The sequence below is a fragment of the Athene cunicularia genome (genome assembly GCF_003259725.1).
Source record: "Athene cunicularia isolate RWA chromosome 9 unlocalized genomic scaffold, athCun1 chr9_part1, whole genome shotgun sequence".
Lineage (NCBI taxonomy): Eukaryota > Metazoa > Chordata > Aves > Strigiformes > Strigidae > Athene > Athene cunicularia.
Genome location: NW_020799110.1, coordinates 26,866,958 through 26,885,469, shown reverse-complemented (window position 1 = coordinate 26,885,469; position 18,512 = coordinate 26,866,958). Strand labels below are relative to the sequence as shown.

The 18,512-nt window shown below is 41.6% G+C and overlaps 1 protein-coding gene across 2 annotated transcripts in view; it reads right to left on the bottom strand.

Annotated features, from left to right (window-relative positions):
- TSPAN14 (tetraspanin 14) overlaps positions 1-18,512 on the bottom strand; it is a 65,209-nt gene that overhangs the window by 18,448 nt on the left and 28,249 nt on the right. For both annotated transcript variants that reach the window (XM_026854670.1, XM_026854669.1), the window contains exon 3: positions 10,276-10,326. In XM_026854670.1, the coding sequence (XP_026710471.1) occupies positions 10,276-10,326 (51 nt within the window). The remainder of the gene's footprint in view (positions 1-10,275; positions 10,327-18,512) is intronic.

Sequence of the window (18,512 nt, the reverse complement as noted above, 5' to 3'; positions counted from 1 at the left end):
GCTATCCAAGGATTTGTGCTAGGGTTAAGCGCAAAGAATACATGTCATAAAAGAATACCTTGGAAAAACCCCTAGCACTCTGTATTTAAATGTTTACTTAACAAAAATGTCTTCAAAATACAGCATTAGAAGAAAATGTGCACATGGAGAATCTTCATCAGATGACGAAAAGACACTGATTAACAATACTATAGTGGTACACAGGAGTTCCATCTTCTTTCATAATGTGTTCCATAACAGATCTTGTTAGAGCTGTTAATTTAGGAACAGCAAGACAACAGAGTTGTTTTTACCAAAACTGGCTGAGAGGAGGAAAATTAAAAAATAATTGAACTGAATTCAGAATTACGTTGCAATAGCTGGTGACTAACAGTTGAAATAGCCTATTAAAATGTGGTCACAGTTTATAGATTTCTCAGCATTCAGAAAGTCTTGGGAAGCAAAGACTTTTCTAGTTGTCACCAGTGACACATTTCCATCCTTACAAACTTTAAGACCTCACAGCTAACTATCAAACTTGGTCTGCCAGGTTAATTACAAGAGTCTCACCTAATCAAACCTTGGCTCAGACCCCACAATCATCGAAGACATGCCAGGATCAGCTAAACTAAGCCAGTGTCTTTGTAGAATGAATACACTATGAAACCAAACACTGTGTGACCAGGATGCTGAAACTTTCACAACTATTTCAGCCACCTCCTTTCCCACACCTGAACTCAAGCTTTTTTTCTATCTCACTTGCTCAAGCAACATCTTTGGGAAGAAAACTTCCTCTGATCAAAGCATGTTATGAAGTAAAGTGGGCAGGAACTAGGCTCTATTATTAACCCTCCAGATGTTGCTGATTCACAATTTCTTCTTATTCACATTTGATGTTTACAACATACTCTTTTGAAAAGGAGGTCGTGAGGGGTTTTTTGCTTAACAAAAGATGTTAAGTGAAAAATCCTTAAGGAAGTAAGTAAGCAAGAGAATTATTTCTAGGCACTATCTCATTCTACCTTATCTCTCTAAGGATGCTTCTGGCTGTGCCATCTGCAGGATGGTAAAAGCTCTTTTTCACAACAGCACCTAGATTGCCTACAGGTATACAGAAATGAAGTCTGATACCTGAAAGTGTGAGAAAATCCAAGAGTAAAACTCAGTCTTTAAGTCTTCCTTTCAGTCACTTGGAACAGTGAATTAACAGTTCAACTGTACACACTTCACTTGTTTTCCACTTCCTTTTAATGTTTACAAGCATCACGCCACCACCTCAACTGAAGTGTGCTGGCAGAAGGCAAAAATAGATTGTCTTTACAACAGAAAAAAAAAAACCAACCACAAACCAACTCTAATACAGCCATTAACAAATGTCAAACCAGTTACTCTTCTGAGATACACTAGCATGCATACTATAATATACATCTGACAAGGAGAGAGTTAACATCTTATAATGAAGTTCTGTACACTGGATATTGATTGTCACAATATTACACTGCGACTGACTGCAACAGAAGTTACATGCACATACCTTTGGACAATTTACATACATATATATATTTATATTTATATATATAAAGCGCCTATCACCATATTGATAAACATTCTTTGGAACCACTCTGATAGCAGAGGTAAGAACAGGAGTCAGCAGACTAAAGAGTAACTAAACTTAATTACAGAATAAGGTAAGGTAAGGTTGGAAAAGGCCTGCCTGACACAGGGGAGCCCAAAACTGGACAGGGTACTCCAGATGTAGCCTCAAGTGTGATGAATATTGTTGGAAGAAACTCCTCCCTCAACCACTGGCCACACTGGTGCCAATATAGCTCAGTATGCTGTTGGTCTTGACATGAGGGCAGACCTGATATTCAACCTCCTGATGAGCAGGAGCTCAAAGATTTTCTTCCTTGGCATTACTCCATCTCAGGCACAGGATTTTGCTCTTTTTTTTTTTTTTTTTTTTTTTTTTTTTTGTCATCCCTTTTCTCCATGCTCTTGCAGTCCCTCTAAATAACAGTCTGTCTTTGAAGTAGACTGACTGCTCCTTCTTCATCTTTTTATTAGCCATGAACTTGCTGGAATGAAGTTAGGCTGACTAGCCTCTAGTTTCCCAGATCTTTCTGTGTGTCCAATAAAAACCATTCCCTGATGAGACAGCTCAGTGTTATTCACCTTCCTTCTATTAACAACTTATTGCAATTCTCTTCCTCTTAGTGATTTTTGCTATATCTCTTGGGTGACAGATATTAACATCTACCCAGTCTTTATTGTGTAGACTTTTAAAATTTTATGCAATTTAACTTTTACATGATTATAAAACCGACTTACAAGATTAGAAGGATAGGCCAATTAGATATACCAGTTTAACAGACTCAATTTGACTCAAATGGGTAACACAAATTGCGGGAGATATGGACATGCACACAACCAATATGATCAAGCAATGTCCATTTACTGAAGGTAAACAAGCCCTTTTATAATGCTTTCTCCTGTGCCCACGAACGGTACGTGGTACAGTCCTTATGATTGGATAGTTAGCTTTGTCCACGTGTTTCAAGCTTTCTTGAGATTGGATAATAAGCGCCACACTCAATGTCTTTCTCCACCCAACCCATCTCCTGGAGTTGTTTGTTTGCTGAGTTGTTTGTTCTCTCTTCAGGGCTATGTCCTTGTCATGTCCTTGCCGAGGCATGCACATGTGCAGGATTGCTCACATGTCCATTATCTCCCAACATATCCTTCTTTTTGTTTTTGAGCAATCCACATTCCTTACAGGCTTTTTTGAATGACTGTTTAATACAACAAACTAAGCATGGCAAAATAATGACAAACATAACAATTACAACAATTCCCCCTTGTAACAACAACTTCAACTATGCTGTGAACATAGTTAACTTTCCTATGTAACTTGGGCCCCTACTGGTTTGGAAGGGATTTCTAAACACGTTCACAATGTATGAGCATTAATCACCGTCAGAACCATTGCAAAGCTTAGGATTGTGAGCTTGACCTTCTTTCCAAGGCCCCACCCAGCAAGATGGAACCCATCATAAGCCATGATTTGTAAGCAAACACATATAACCTCTGCCTGTTAATTGTGCTTTAACAAGTCCTTCCCATTGCCCAGTATTTAAGTTTTTGAACATAACTAGCGGTTGCTGTGTGCCCATAAATTGTTCAGCATCACCCTTCATTGCTAAACTGTGAATCATCATTGCTGGTTCCTGACATTCTCCTCAAAAGCCTCAAAAAATTTAAAACACATAAAACTTTGTTTAACTGTTCAGCTGGCATCACACCTGACAGTCTCCCTTTTTGTTTTTGAAGCATTTGCTTCAGAGTTTGATGAGCCCGTTCGATAATTGCTTGTCCAGTGGGAGAGTGTGGAATTCCTGTGCAGTGTTTGATGCCCCATAAGACACAGAAGCGTTAGAAGCATCCAGAAATATATGCTGGATCATTGTCTGTTTTGATCTTTCTTGGCACCCCAAGTACAGCAAAAGAAACTATATAAATGTTTTTCAACATGTTTAGCTGTCTCTCCAGCTTGAGCTGTAGCCCAAATAGCCATGGAGAAGGTATCAATAACAACGTGTACATATTTTAACCTACCAAATTCTGCTATGTGAGTAACATCAATTTGCCATAATTGCAAAGGTGATAGGCCCCGTGGGTTAACTCCTGTTCCCAGCCCAAACCCTATTTTTTTGACAGGATGGGCAAGAGGCAACAATGCCCTTCGCATCCACAAAAGGAATTTTAAATTGTTTCTGCAACATTTTCGCTGACCGATGCAAAAAATTGTTGAGATTCTCTAGCTTGTGCAAACAAATTTGGAGAAGGTCCAGACCAGACTGGAGCAACTAATTGATCAGTTAGTTCATTTCCATACCCTAATCCCTCTTTGGATTGGTGACTTCTGATGTGAGTAATAAAGTAGACAACACTTCTCTCATCAAGAGCGTGAACTAATTGTTCCAACAGTTTCCTTAAGTGTTCATTTTTTATTTCTTTTACTTGTCCTCATTCAATCCTTTTTACTACTCATACTACACAGAGTGAATCAGACACTACAATTAATCCCAAATCTGTCCAGGACAAAAATGCCCACAAAACTGCTTGGAGTTCTAATGTCTGCAAGGAATCTTCTCTTTGGCCTTGAATGAGGTGATATTTCCATTCCTCTCCTTCTAACCAGGTACATGCAGCTTGGTTTGATTTTTTCCCTGCATCGGTAAAAACTCTTAACCCTTGAACTGGTACTTCTGATTGCATTGGAAAATTTTCAATTACTTTGTTCATTAACAACGCTAGTAATCAATGTGCTGGATAAACATTAGACAGTTGGCCAATATAACCTTCAAGGGCAACTTGTAATGCCTCAGAATGTCTAAGCAGCCATTCTAAATATTCTTGTATTAGTGGGACAATAATAGTTTAAGGATCAGTGCCTGTAATTTCAATAATTCTGTGTCTGCCTTTCATAATTAACTGTCATACTAATTCTGCTCTTGTAGTTATGGCTTTCTTCAGGGTATGTGCAGTAAAAACCCACTCTAGCATTCGCAATGGTTGTCTCTGTTCTGAGTTCCATTGCATAATGATGGCTAATGGATATTGTCTATTTCCTCCACTATTGATAAACATTAGTTGCACTGGGAATTCTAATTGTATTCATTGTGCATGACATGACTCTATCTTATCTGTAATTTTCTGCAAAGTGATTTTATGTTCCTGTGTCAAGGTTCTTTTACTATCAGCTTGAACAGCAGCGTTCAATAATGGCATTAATGGCTTTAAATCATCATTGGTAATACCACATAAATTTCTAACCCACTGGATATCTCCAATCATTTTTTGGACATCATGTAATGTGTGAACCTCTGTGTTAATTTTTAATTTCTGTGGACAAATAATGGCGTTGGTTACTGTCCACCCTAAATACTTCCAAGGAGAGGTAGACTGTACCTTTTCAGGGGCTATTTTCAAACCTCTATTGGACAGTTCCTTTTGCAAATGACGTAACATAACTTCTGATCGCATGTGTTCCCCGGCTATTAATATATCCTCCATGTAATGGTAAATAATTAGTTGAGGAAACCTTTTTCTGACTGGTTCTAATGCCCAGGCAACAAAGATATGACACATAGTGGGAGAATGCTTCATCCCTTGAGGTAACACTACCAAATGATACCGTTTTGCTGCTTCAGCCTTATTTATAGATGGTACAGAGAATACAATCTTTTCCCCTTCACCCTCATGAAGTGGAATGGTGAAAAAACAATCCTTTAGATCAGTGATTAATACTGACCAAGATTCTGGTATCATGGAAGGAGAAAGTAATCCTGGCTGTAAAGATCTCAGACTCCATCACTGCATTGACTAAAATTACAGTGAAATTCTTACTAATTCTGTGGGCTTGGGATCCCCCAATGCCAAACACTCCTGTGGTCGCCGCAATGGTAAGGCCATGAGGCAGGCAACTGTTGGGCTGATATAATTGTAATGTCAGCCCCTGTATCTACCAACATTTTTATTTTTTCCAAGTCCCATCAGGGGATTGGATAACCATTTCATATTCTGGTTTTCCTTGGTTTATATCAAGAAACAGATATACTTGCGGTTGTCCAGTTGATCCAAATCCACCAGTCCCTTGATTACCTTCCCCTATATTTGGAACACGGGCTTTAAACAGCATAAGCTGGGCAATTCTGCTGTCTTTGGGGATAAACACAGATGGGGTTAGGGTTTGAACCATTATTTTTATAACACCAGTATAATCCGCATCATTTACTCCCAATAATACTTGAATGCCTTGGCAAGTTGTTGATGATCTCCCTATTAAGAGAGCACTTAATCCAAATCGTAACAGTCCTTTCAAATTACTATCCACTAAGTGGATGTTCTGATCTTGTATTGTGACATCTACTACTGTTTCCACGTCCACTCCGGCACTCACTGCTGTGGCAGAGGTGAGACTGGACAGGAAACCACCTCCTGTCCCTGATTCTGAGCTTGCCATACACCCCTTATTTGTGTCCGCGCACGAGAGGGATTCGTGCTCCTTCTCAAGTTTCCCGAATGCTTTCTACACTCCTCCTCATAGTGATTATGACAATTATTACACCTTTTTTGAACCTGTGTACTTTTGCATTGCGCTTGAAAATGACCTTCTTTGCCACAATTATAGCACTTCTTCCCTCTTTTTTCTTCCCCCTCTTTATTTTGGAAAAATGGTGTAACCACCTCATGCACAGTAGCCACATAAACTGTAACATTAGCTTGCTGCATCCCTCTATTGGTTAATTCAAACATGTCAGCTACAGACACTCCTTGTGGGAGAGTAACTAACAATTGCTTGGTGGATGGATTAGCATTGTCAAAGGCCATTAATTTAAACATGTTTTCCTTCATTTCTATGGTCATGTCATACTGCTGTTCAAGAGAGTCACAGAGGTGATCTACAAATTTAGAATAAGGCTCATTAAGACCTTGTTTTACTGTTACAAATTTATCTTGCCATTTCCCTTCTGTATCAAGTACAGACATTAGCGCGTGACAAGCTACTGACTGCGATAGTCGCAACATTTCATTAGAGAAATTGACTTGTATATCTACTGCTGCAAAAGGTCCTGTACCTAACAACATTTGTGCTTGAACGAGATAAAGCGGATCGCCTTGTGGTCGAGGCTGAGCTTATTCATTATTAGCTACTTTTTAGTCCATGCACTTTCAAACAACATTTTTTTTAGATTGAGTTAATATAACTGCCGCTCTTTGATCAATATCTTTTGCAATTAACCGTGATGATGAAAAAATATAATTAATGATTTGTTTTGTTAATTGATGGTGAAGGCCATTTTGCATTACTGAAGCTCTAGCCTTATGAAGCAATTTCCAATCTAAAGGAACCCATTCGTTAGTACCGCTAACACTATTAACAGAAATAGGAAACGCTTCTACGCTTTCAGGAATAAAAGACCCCTCCACTATAGCATCTCTAATAATCCCTTTCCATCAGCATGTGGCCACAGAGGCACTCTGCACCTGTGAAGAAAAAAAGATGTGAAGTTGTAGGGTGAGACAAAGGAAGCGCAGCCTCCGCCTGTGATGATAACAAGAATGGATTAGAAGCAGGTACTGGAACTGAATACTCAGGTGGTGGGTCAGGAGCAGATAGCTGCGGCTGCATACCAGACGAAAAGGTATATGATTTGTGTTCCATCTTCTCCCCCCGTGTTGCAGCCAGTTTTTCAAGCTTGTCTACAAGTTGCAGGAGTAAGGTTTCTGTGTTTGAAAAGCCGACGTGAGGTGGGGTTTTTTTCTCCCTGCGAGGAAGGCGTAGGCAGCGATACGTCATTTCCATCTACGCTCCCATCCGTGCTCTGCCCACTGCTGGACTCCGGCAACTCTTCTGGTCTCTCCTCATTCCTCTCTCACAGAGTCAGACACACTTCTGGCATCTCCCGCTCCTGCCTGTGCAGCCCCCAGTCTAGCCCCCATTGCCAACCGCAATCCCGCCAGCATGACCGATGAAGCAAACAGGTTTTTTGGCTGACCTAACACGATGGGATCTGCCAGGGGCACAGGCACCGGAGGCGGTATATCAGAGTTAGATGTCGCTCCTAGAGCTGTAAAGGTGGAAGCGACAGCCACACGGTCACCAGCCACATGGTCGCCTCTCAGCTCCTCCATTGTCTTGCGGATCAGCTTCCAGAGCATGGGATAGCAGCTCACTTTTTCTGCTGACTTTCACCCCTCAATGATCGAGTCCAAGAGCTGTTTTCCTATGGATTCCCAGGTAGATATCTCAAATGCGAGACCTGCACTGGAGATAAGTCCTCTTTCCTGGCTCCATTTTACCAAGTCTTCCAGGGTGGACTTATCATATTTTATCCCTCTCATGGAGAGGATATTTTGGAGGACTTTCACCACTACTTGCTCATCTTTATTGAGTGTAGACCGCATTTCTGCCCAGCCGACACATTTTTTTTTTTTGGCGGAACTTGAACCCAAATTACAGCGCGCTGCTTCCTTACCCTTGGACTCCGGGACAGAGTCTGGATCAGTTTCGACCAGCTTTCCACCCTAGATTACATCTCCGTCGAGTTCTTCAATTAAGACTTGTGCCAATCTTGAGGGTCCCCCTTCAGGCACCACTTTGCGGGAGATATGGACATGCACACAACCAATATGATCAAGCAATGTCCATTTACTGAAGGTAAACAAGCCCTTTTATAATGCTTTCTCCTGTGCCCACGAACGGTACGTGGTACAGTCCTTATGATTGGATAGTTAGCTTTGTCCACGTGTTTCAAGTTTTCTTGAGATTGGATAATAAGCACCACACTCAATGTCTTTCTCCACCCAACCCATCTCCTGGAGTTGTTTGTTTGCTGAGTTGTTTGTTCTCTCTTCAGGGCTATGTCCTTGTCATGTCCTTGCCGAGGCGTGCACACGTGCAGGATTGCTCACATGCCCATTATCTCCCAACAACAAATCAGGATGAGTAACATTACATACAGTATTTTCAACAGTTCTTACAAAACAGAAATCTCATTTTGATATATTATCAGCTAAGAGACGCATGGGATTTATATCCAGAAAAAGACTGCTAAAGAATCGGTATGAAGTGTAGTCCTAGTGAAAAAAAAAAAAAAAAAAAAAAAAAAAAAAAAAAAAAGACAAGAAAAAACAGGTAAGTTAAAAGGTTGCAATGTACTTCATGCTGCACTCAGAGACAGGATGTTCAAAACTCTTCCACTACCTGTAGTTTATCTTTGGGTTTACCACTGCAGCACAGCTTCTGGTATGTTTTTCTCTTACTTCCCATCTATTGTTCACCAAGATTTTTATCTGTAAACAGACAGATCTATACAAGCACCATAGCTGAAGAACAGCACTAGTATGAAAGACTGCCCACACAACACAGAACAATAGACATGAAAAATAATGTACAGATTTCATGAGCCATTCAGAAGTTCAACACTACAGGAAAAGCTTTGAAGAACTTATTTGCAAGATAGGACAGAGAGCAGAAATAGTTCAGGCAAAACTTAAGAAATAAAGACAGAAAGAATCTGTCCTTGTCTTTGAGTAACTTGACTGTACCATAAAGTCCATTTGGCAAAGGGAGCGAGTTGTGAACTACTAATTTCCAACCACACAGATCCTATGTGCTTCTTCACAGAACAGAAGATCATGTCTGAATACGAGAGAACGCAAATTCAAGAAAAAATTAATACCCTCCCTATAGGGTTGGAAAGAAAATCCTTTTATAACAAGAGTTAAATGCATTTGTGTGTGGAGACAGTGATATCACTGATAAGCAGCCTAAGCTAGTTTTGAGAATGTGTGCACACATATAGAAGCATTAAGATCATCATAAAACTCTTTCACTTCCAAAAAGTGGACAAATCCCGTAACTTCTCTGTATGTTGGGAGCTGCTGTGTACACACACTCTGATTAAAGAAACGTTACCCTACAATGATAATTATAAGTGTTCTTACTCAGCAGCACAACTGAACAGTGAGGGTACCTGCCCTCCACTGTTAAGATGCAGATCAATAAATCTGCTAGTAACTGTCACTTTTCCCTACTGCTTGCAGTCATAAAGCTATGCCATGTTTTATTCATAACAAGGGAACACCATTCATTTCCACACCTATACCATCTCTTCTAACAGGAAAACTCCATAGGTACATGCCTGCACAGACTTCTCTGAGGAAGTTATTCAGCTTAAAGAAAACTTTGCGAAAAGAGTATTATGCAGCTAAATCACATTCCAATTTTGTTCCTCTATGCAGAGACTTAAGCAATTCCATGGGGAATAAAGTGGAAGAAAACAGATAGCCTGAAGGCTGGAATACTTTAGAAATATGGTCTCAAAGATATGTTTGGTTTGAGGTCTTTTTAAATATAAAAATATGTATCTTTTACATTACTCACAAATGCTTCTCATTTTTAATAGAGATGGGTAGAGAAGTGTATTTTAAAAAACACACTTTCAAAAGAGAACCAGTTCATAAAGACTATTCATAACGATTCAATTCTCACTAGGATCCTGATCTTACAATTTTACATGAAAAGGTCTAAGGACCTGTAGCCATTAAGAGCCACAACTAAACACCTGATCAGGGACAAGAATGAAACTGCAGCTAAACTCAGTTTCAATCATTTGAACATAGTCCTGAGCTCAGATGCTACATTTAACATTTGCTGCTTCCTAAGGAAATAATTTTACTGGGGCAGGAAAAGGCAGCCAAAGTAAGAACAGTCATTTCTACCCTTACCTTTTCACTCCATGCCCACAGACCAGCCGCAAGGAAGGCCACCCCAGCTAGCTAAAACAAAAAGAAAAAAATGAATTAGATTACTAACCAACAGTCTCACACTTAGCCAGTAGCACTGTTGCTCAATTAAATGACTGTGATCTCAGACAACAGTAATGTGACATTCCTCCTCATGAGCAAATCTCTTGAAAAAAAGGATTTAGAGTGCTTTTATTCCATACCATTCTTGCATTTTATAAACTACTTTTTAAAAAGTATTTCAATTTAAATTATTCATGATTACTCAAGAAGCACAGTACTAAATTAACAATTCCATGCAGTAGCAAGGGGGAGTTATCCATGTCCCAGTAACTTGCTCTAAACCCTTTACCAGCACACTACTGAAGATTTCAGAATGTTTAATGCATTTTGAGGTTATTTCCTATTTAGTCATTTTATAGTACCACCCCAGAGAGTAGCCATGCTTGACTCTTTAGAACTTCTTAGTGTCACGGTTCATTATATTAGCCTCCTCTTTAATTAATTACAGTTTGTTTTCTGAACTTGTACCTTGTTTAAATCCTTTTGAATTAAACTGACTGGTCCAGACACTTACTTTCAACAAGCAACAAATCTAATTAACAACATACAAACTTCACACCAATTCATATGTTTGTGGAATAAATATTTCTGAATTAATCCAAATGAAGCAACAGATCCATGTTCTAGTCTTTTATATCCTTTCGCTATTCTCAGGCAGTTTTTAATATCTAATTTCCACACTCAAACTAAAACAACCTCTCCACAAACTGAGGGCAGCTCCCCCTCATTACTTAAAATGGCATTCTACCCTGCTATGTCCACGTAACCTTAGAAGACAGTGAGGTGCTGGAGTGTGTCCAAAGAAAGGCAATTAAGCTGGTGAAGGGTCTAGACAACAAGTCCTGTGAGGAGCAGCTGTGGGAACTGTGGTTGTTTACACTGGAGGAAAGGAGGCTCAGGGAAGACCTCATCATCCTCTACAACTACCTGAAAGGAGTTTGTAGTGAGGTGGGTACTGGTCTCCCCAACAAGCAATAGGACAAGAAGAAATGGTCTCAAGTTGCTCCAGGGGAGGTTTAGATCAAATATTAGGAAAAAATTTTCTCACAGAAATGGTTATCAAGCACTGGAATTGGCTGCCCAGTGAAGTGGTTGAGTCACTATCCCTGGAGATATTTAAAAGACATATATCATAGAATCATCTAGGTTGGAAAGGACCTTGAAGATCATCTAGTCTAACCATTCACCTAGCACTGACAGTTACCAACTACAGCATATCCTTAAGCACGAAATCAACCCTACTCGTAAACACCTCCAGGGATGGGGACTCCACCACCTCCATGGACAGCCAATTCCAATGCCTAACAACCTGTTCTGGAAAGAAATACTTCCTGACATCTAGTCTAAACCTTCCCTGGTGCAACCTAAGGCCATTCCATCTTGTCCTGTTGCTTACCACTATGTTAAAGAGGCTCAAACCCAGCTCTCTGCAACCTCCTTTAAGGTAGTTGTAGAGGGTGATAAGGTCTCCCCTCAGGCTCCTCTTCTCCAGATTAAACCCCCCCAGTTCCCTCAGCCGGTCCCCATCAGACCTGTGCTCCAGACCCTTCACCAGCTTCGTTGCCCTTCTCTGGACACGCTCAAGACATTCAATGTCCTTTTGGTAGTGAGGGGCCCAAAACTGAACACAGGAATGGAGGTGTGGCCTCACTAGTGTCAAGTACAGGGGCAAGATCCCTTCCCTGACCCTGCTGGTCACACTAATCCTGACACAAGCCAGGATGCCATTGCCCTTCTTGGCCACCTGGGGACACTGCTGGCTTATGTTCATCCACTGCCAATCAACATCCCCAGGTCCCTCTCTGACTGGCAGCTCTCCAGCCACTCCTTCCCAAGCCTGTAGCGCTGCTGTGGGTTGTTGTGGCCCAAGTGCAGCACCCAGCATTTGGCCTTATTGAAACTCCTACAGTTGGCCTCAGCCCATGGCTCCAGCCTGTCCAGGTCTCTCTGCAGAGCCTCCCTACCCTCGAGCAGATCAACACTCCCACCCAACTTGGTGTCATCTGCAAACTGACTGAGGGTGCACTCGATCCCCCAGTCTAGATCATCAATAAAGATGTGAAACAGCAGTGGCCCCAAAACTGAGCTGGATTTAACTCCATTCACCACCACTCTTTGGGCTCAGCCATACAGCCAGTTTTTTTACCCAGCAAAGCGTGCGATTGTCCAAGCCTCGAGCAGCCATTTTTGCCAAGAAAATGCTGTGGGAAACAGTGTTAAAGGCCTTGCTAAAGGCAAGGTAAACAACATCCACAGGCTTTCCCTCATCGAATAAGCAGGTTGCCCTGTCATTGAAGGAGATCAGGTTTGTTAGGCAGGACCTGCCTTTCATAAACCCATACTGACTGAGCCTGATCATCTGGTTGTCCCTCATCTGTTGTATGATGGTATTTAGAATAAACTGCTCCATCCACTTCTTAGGTACCGAAGTCAAACTGACAGGCCTGTAATCTCCCGGATCATCCTTCCAACCCTTCTTATAGATGGGTATCACATTGGTCAATTTCTAATCAGTCAGGAACTCCCCGGTCAGCCAGGACTGCTCATAAATGATGGAAAGCAGCTTGGTGAGCACCCCAGCCAGCTCCTTCAGCACTCTCAGGTCCCATAGGCTTGTGAATGTCTATGTGATGCAGCAGGTCACTGACTAACTCCTCCTGGGTTACTGGGGAGGTCATTCTCCCAGTCTCTGTCTTCTGGCTGTGGAGTCTGGATTCCCTCAATACAACTAATCTTATTAAAGACTGAGGCAAAGAAGGCATTAAGCACCTCAGCCTTCTCCTCATCACTTGTTACCATGTTTCCTCCTGCATCTAGCAGGGGATGGAGACTCTCCCTGGACTTTCTTTTGCTACTGACATAGAAACATTTCTAGTTATCCTTGATTGCAGAGGCCAAATTAATTTCCAGCTGGGCTTTAGCCCTCCTGATTTCCACCATGCATAGCCTCACAGCCTCTTTGTAATCACTGTGTGTGGCTAGCCCCTTCTTCCAAAAGATGTAAATTCTCCTTTTCTCTCTGAGTTGCAGCCAAAGCTCCCTGTTCAGCCAGGGTGGTCTTCTCTTAGAGCACCTGGGGACTGCCTGCTCCTGAGCCATTAACACTTCCTTCCTGAAGAGTGCCCAGCCTTCCTGGGCCCCTATACCCTTCAGGAGAGTCTCCCAGGGGATCCTTTCAAGCAGGTGCCTAAACAAGACAAAGTCAGCCCTTTTGAAGTCCAGGATCAGTCCTGCTTAGCCCTCTCTTGGCCCCTCTAAGAATAAAGAACACTTATTTTGTGATCGCTGTGCCCTAGTCACAAGACTAGGTTGAGCCTCCAACCGCCACATCATCCACCAGTCCTTCTCTGTTCACAAAGAGGAGATACAGTAGGGCACCTTCTCTGGTCAGTTCACTCACCAGTTGCATCAGAAGTTGTATCCCACACATTCCATGAATCTCCAGGACCGGTCTCACTCTGTTGTGTTGTATTTCCAGCAGATATCGGGGAAGTTAGAGTCGCCCACAAGCAAGGGCAAGCGATCATGAGATTTCACCTAAATGCCTATAAAATATCTCGTCCATCTCTCTGTCCTGGTTGGGTGGCCTGTAGTAGACTCCTACTACAACATTTGCCCTGTTGGCCTTCCCCCTGATTCTAACGCAAAGACACTCTACCCTGTCTTCATTACACTCGTACTCAAAGCAATCATAGCAGTCCTTAACATACAGCGCCACCCCACCACTTCTCCTTCCTTGGCTGTCCCTCCTAAAGAGCCTGTAGCCATCAATTGGTGCACTCCAGTCATGGGAGACATCCCACCATGTTTCTGTAATAGCAACAACATCATAATTTTCCTGTTTCATCACGGCTCCAAGCTCCACCTGCTTGTTACCCATGTTGTGTGCATTGGTATACATGCACTTCAGATGGGCTAATGTTTTTCCCCCTTCCCCCTTCAAATATAGTTTAAAGCTCTGTCAATGAGCCCAGCTAACTCCTGCCCCAAGATCCTCTTTCCCCTCTGGGACAGGTGCATTCCGTCTAATGTCAAAAGACCAGGTGCCCTATACACAATACCATGATTGAAAAATCCAAAGCCCTAATGGTAACACCAGTCTTGGAGTCACCCATTCATCTGCTGAATTCTCCTGTAATCTTCCTCATTCATCCCCCCAACCGAAGGGATGGAGAACACAATTTGTGCCCCCGACCCTTTAAGCAGTTTTCCCAAGGACCTTAAATATCTCTTCATTGCCTTAGGCCTTCTCCTAGTGATGTCATCACTACCTACCTGAAAAACCAGGAGAGGGTAGTAGTCCTTGGGTCTCACCAGAGTGCGGAGTTTTGCTGTGAGGTCCTTGACACGGGCTCCAGGGAGGCAGCAGACTTCCCTATGAAGTGGGTCCGGTCTGCATATGGGGCCTTCGACACCCCTCACAATGACTCTTCTGAGGTTCTTTTCAGAGCTGGTTTTAATACCTGGTCTAGAATGACCTGGCCTTGGTGGACCTTGGTCTTCCTCATTTTTCTCATTTTATTCCTCCTTCTCTTCTTCATTCAAAAGTTCCAGGGCCCTGAATCTCTTGTGAAGGGGCACCGTGGAGGGTGAGGGAGGTCTGGAGAGGATTTTCCTGCCTCCCTAAGCAGGGACCTGTTTCCAGTCTCCCCTATCTCTTAAGTCCCCTCCTTCTGCCTGACAGCAAGAGGATGAGGGATTACCTGCCTCGTTTGGAGCCTCCATTTGCTCCTGTTACTTTAGGGGTGCTAGGGTGTTACTCTACCAATCAATTTTGCTTTCACACTCCCTAATACTTCTTAAACTCTCAATCTCTTCTTTGAGTTCTGCCAGCAGGCTGAGTAGGTCATCCAGCTGATGGCAGCGCACACAGGTGTTGTCACTGCTGCCCTCCAGCAGGATTGGCTGGCTCAGGCACTCCCTGCAACCTGGGACCTGCACATGTAGATGTGGCTTAGTGCTAGACTTGGCAGTGCTAGGTTAATGGTTGGACTTAATGATCTTAAAGGTCTTTTCCAACCTAAACAACACTATCATTCTATATAAAGGACTGAGGTTCCTCCCCCTGCCCCAAGCCTTACACACATTGACAAGTAAATCCCAACAACTGAAAAAAATGCCTTGAAAAGGGGGCCCTTTACTTGAGGGTTTGGGCAACGCAGGCAATTCCCCACAGCACAGGCAAGAGGCAAAAATTGGACTCTTACAGTCACACAAGAAAATTTATGTGTAGATTTTAAGTACTGGTGGTTCACTGCCTGCTGACCCTAAACTGCATTCAGGGCAAATTATGTTGTTCTTGGTTTACTCTGCTGGGGGGAGTGGGGGATAAGAAAGCCAAAGAGGGCTGCAAGTGTCACTCTAAAAATTACTCAAATAATATTAGACACTTTTGTCCAGGCATGAGGTATTATATGCCACATTTTATGGCCTAAGCACAGAGATTAATCAACCAAATCCACTGCTAATACATGGGAAGAGTTATAACTGGGCAACAGTGCTAAATTAAATTTCCAGATATTGCTTAACAAGCAACAGCACAATGACTACTCATCTCAGATTCTGAATGAGCTAAGAACATTTAAAGTGATGATCTGGATCAAAGCACAACTTTAAAAATACTATTAAACACATGGGTATAAATAGAATACTGATCCAGATTACCCCTAATCTTAACCCAGTGATTTTCGGATGAAGAAGCAAAATAGGAAGAAAAAATAAATAAAAAATCAAGTCATGGAGTTACACAGTGCATGCAATTGATTTATCCTTCACATTTGGAATGTCTCATTCCAAATGCTCCAGGAATGCTGGGAGACATGCTGGTATCCTCTTCAGACTGGCTGTCTTTCATTATAATTACCATCTTAATTAAATTGTAATAGATTCTTGATTAAGTAAATATTTCATTAGCATGCTTCATTCTCACCTCTGAACATGAACATTGCTCTCATGCTTTTATAAAGCATTCAGTTTCACAAAACTAATTTTTGCCAATCTATTTCCATAAGCACCTACGCAACCTATCTACAAGTAAAACAGTTTAACAGCAGAAAAATAAGATTAGTCTCATAGAATCAATGTGGATACATCTAAAACTTTATTCAGCTAAGACACATGTGATTTATAATTATCATTAGAAGCAGCCAAACCAGATATATAAGGTTTCTTTAGGAAAAAAAAAAAAAAAAAGAGTGAAGTATGAGGTACTTGCAGAAGAAACAAAGCCATCAGCTACTACATTCATAGGCACAATTACCAAGACAGCTAATCTGCAAGGAAGTAAAATGGCAGTTATTTAAGCAAATGAGATTTCTTTGCTTTAAATATCATATTCAAGATACTTATCTCATTGGAAACTATTGTAATAAACACCACAGTGATAAAACTACATCAGAAGTTAGAATAGACAATACAGAGTTCTACAAAGAATTAGCACCAGGAAAATACCCTCTTTACCACTTTTGCACAGAGGACTTGAAATGAATGATATGAGGTAGACCAGGGAACTGATCCAGCCTGAATTGAAAGAAAAGTTTTAACCTTAATCAGCTCACTGAACTAACTGGCCACATGAATGGGAGAATAGGCAGCTGAAAAGTATAAATGCTAACTGAAAGTATTCCTAGGGTGAGAGTAAGTGAGCAAGCCAGCTATTTCAAAAGTGAGGCGTCTTGAAATTCGCCTTTCACTTGAATCTGGATGATGTGTAAGCAAGAAATGGACTACCCGATTCACTTCTATGCCACAGAGTCATTTAAGCCATATACTGCATGGAAGATCAGACGGAAACATACACAAAGCAGCTCCACCACCATACCTCTTTGAACAGAAAACAAACTAGTAACCATCATTTGGTCATTTCCTGCTTTAGAACTGAAAAATCCACATTTTCAACATATTGCATCAAGCTGTAAGCTCCATTCAGGAGACGTACAATACCGATACCAACTCACAGACCCCGTGCACAAGACCATTAAACTTAAGCATTATCTGTTCACAACCATACTTTCAATTCCTTTGACTATGCTATTAGAATCACCCTACTTAAAAAATGGGTCTAGTTTGTTTATCAAATCTAAATTGCAGCTAAACACAATTCTTGCAAGACAGCACTTGCACACAAACTGATTCTGCGTCAGCTTTCCATCAAGGTCTCATCAGAAACAATGGGAATGCATTCTTATTGCTCTGAATTTTTCTAAGCACAAAGTGTTACTCTTATAGAGAAAACTTTTTCCACTCCCTGGACAATCCTAATTTACACTGTAGCCCCATCTGTTTTGGAGCAATCAGCAGGCTACAGACATTCCTGCCCTCCTCCTTCTTTCCACACTTTTCCTCTCAGGGTTAGGAAACCACCTGGTGGTAGATTCTTTCCTCTTCTGGCACAGCCTTTCTGTTTCTGATGTTCCTGAAAAACAACATATACTGCAGAAGCAAAAAAAAAAAAAAAATCTTATGCCTCCTTCTGTTGGAGAACGGCTTGCAGAGAGCAAGGCCATAGCTCCCTGCAGGAGCTGGTCGGCCATAGCTCCCTGCAGAGGTCGGTCACAGCCACCTGAGGTAAACAGAGGAAAAAACCCAGCGTACATTGATGATAACAAGGACTGTTGTGAGAACAAGGAGATAAGTTGGGGCGTATTATGACCTTGGGGGTGAGAGGAAGGCAGCCCTGGGAGAGAAGCAGGTTCACAGCAAGAAAGATGTTTATGCATACCAGAGATGCCACAAGGGGCTGGGATATTATAATGTGACCTTTTGGATGTACCCAATGGCTGAGATATTATAATGTAGTTTTCTTAAATGTATCCAACAGAGTTACAAGTAGTGTATTGTAGAATGCTTATATAAGGTGTGATTTCTTTCAATAAAGTTGAAGCTTGCTCTATCTTTCACATTGAATCGGCTGCTTGCTTCCTCCACCCGCCGCATCCTTCTGCTTTTCAAAAGTGAGCTCAAAATTCTTTTCCTGAACTTACGAGAATTTTTGCCCTTCATCATCGTGTTCAGGGCAAAAATGCTGCATCTCCTATAGCATGAGTGAGAATTTTTTTTTCTTCAAAACCCCTTAAAAGTGACACACGAAACTACAGAGCATCAGCAGTTATCACCTCTCAAGTCACATGTAACCTAAAAGGCTTTCACAGAGCACA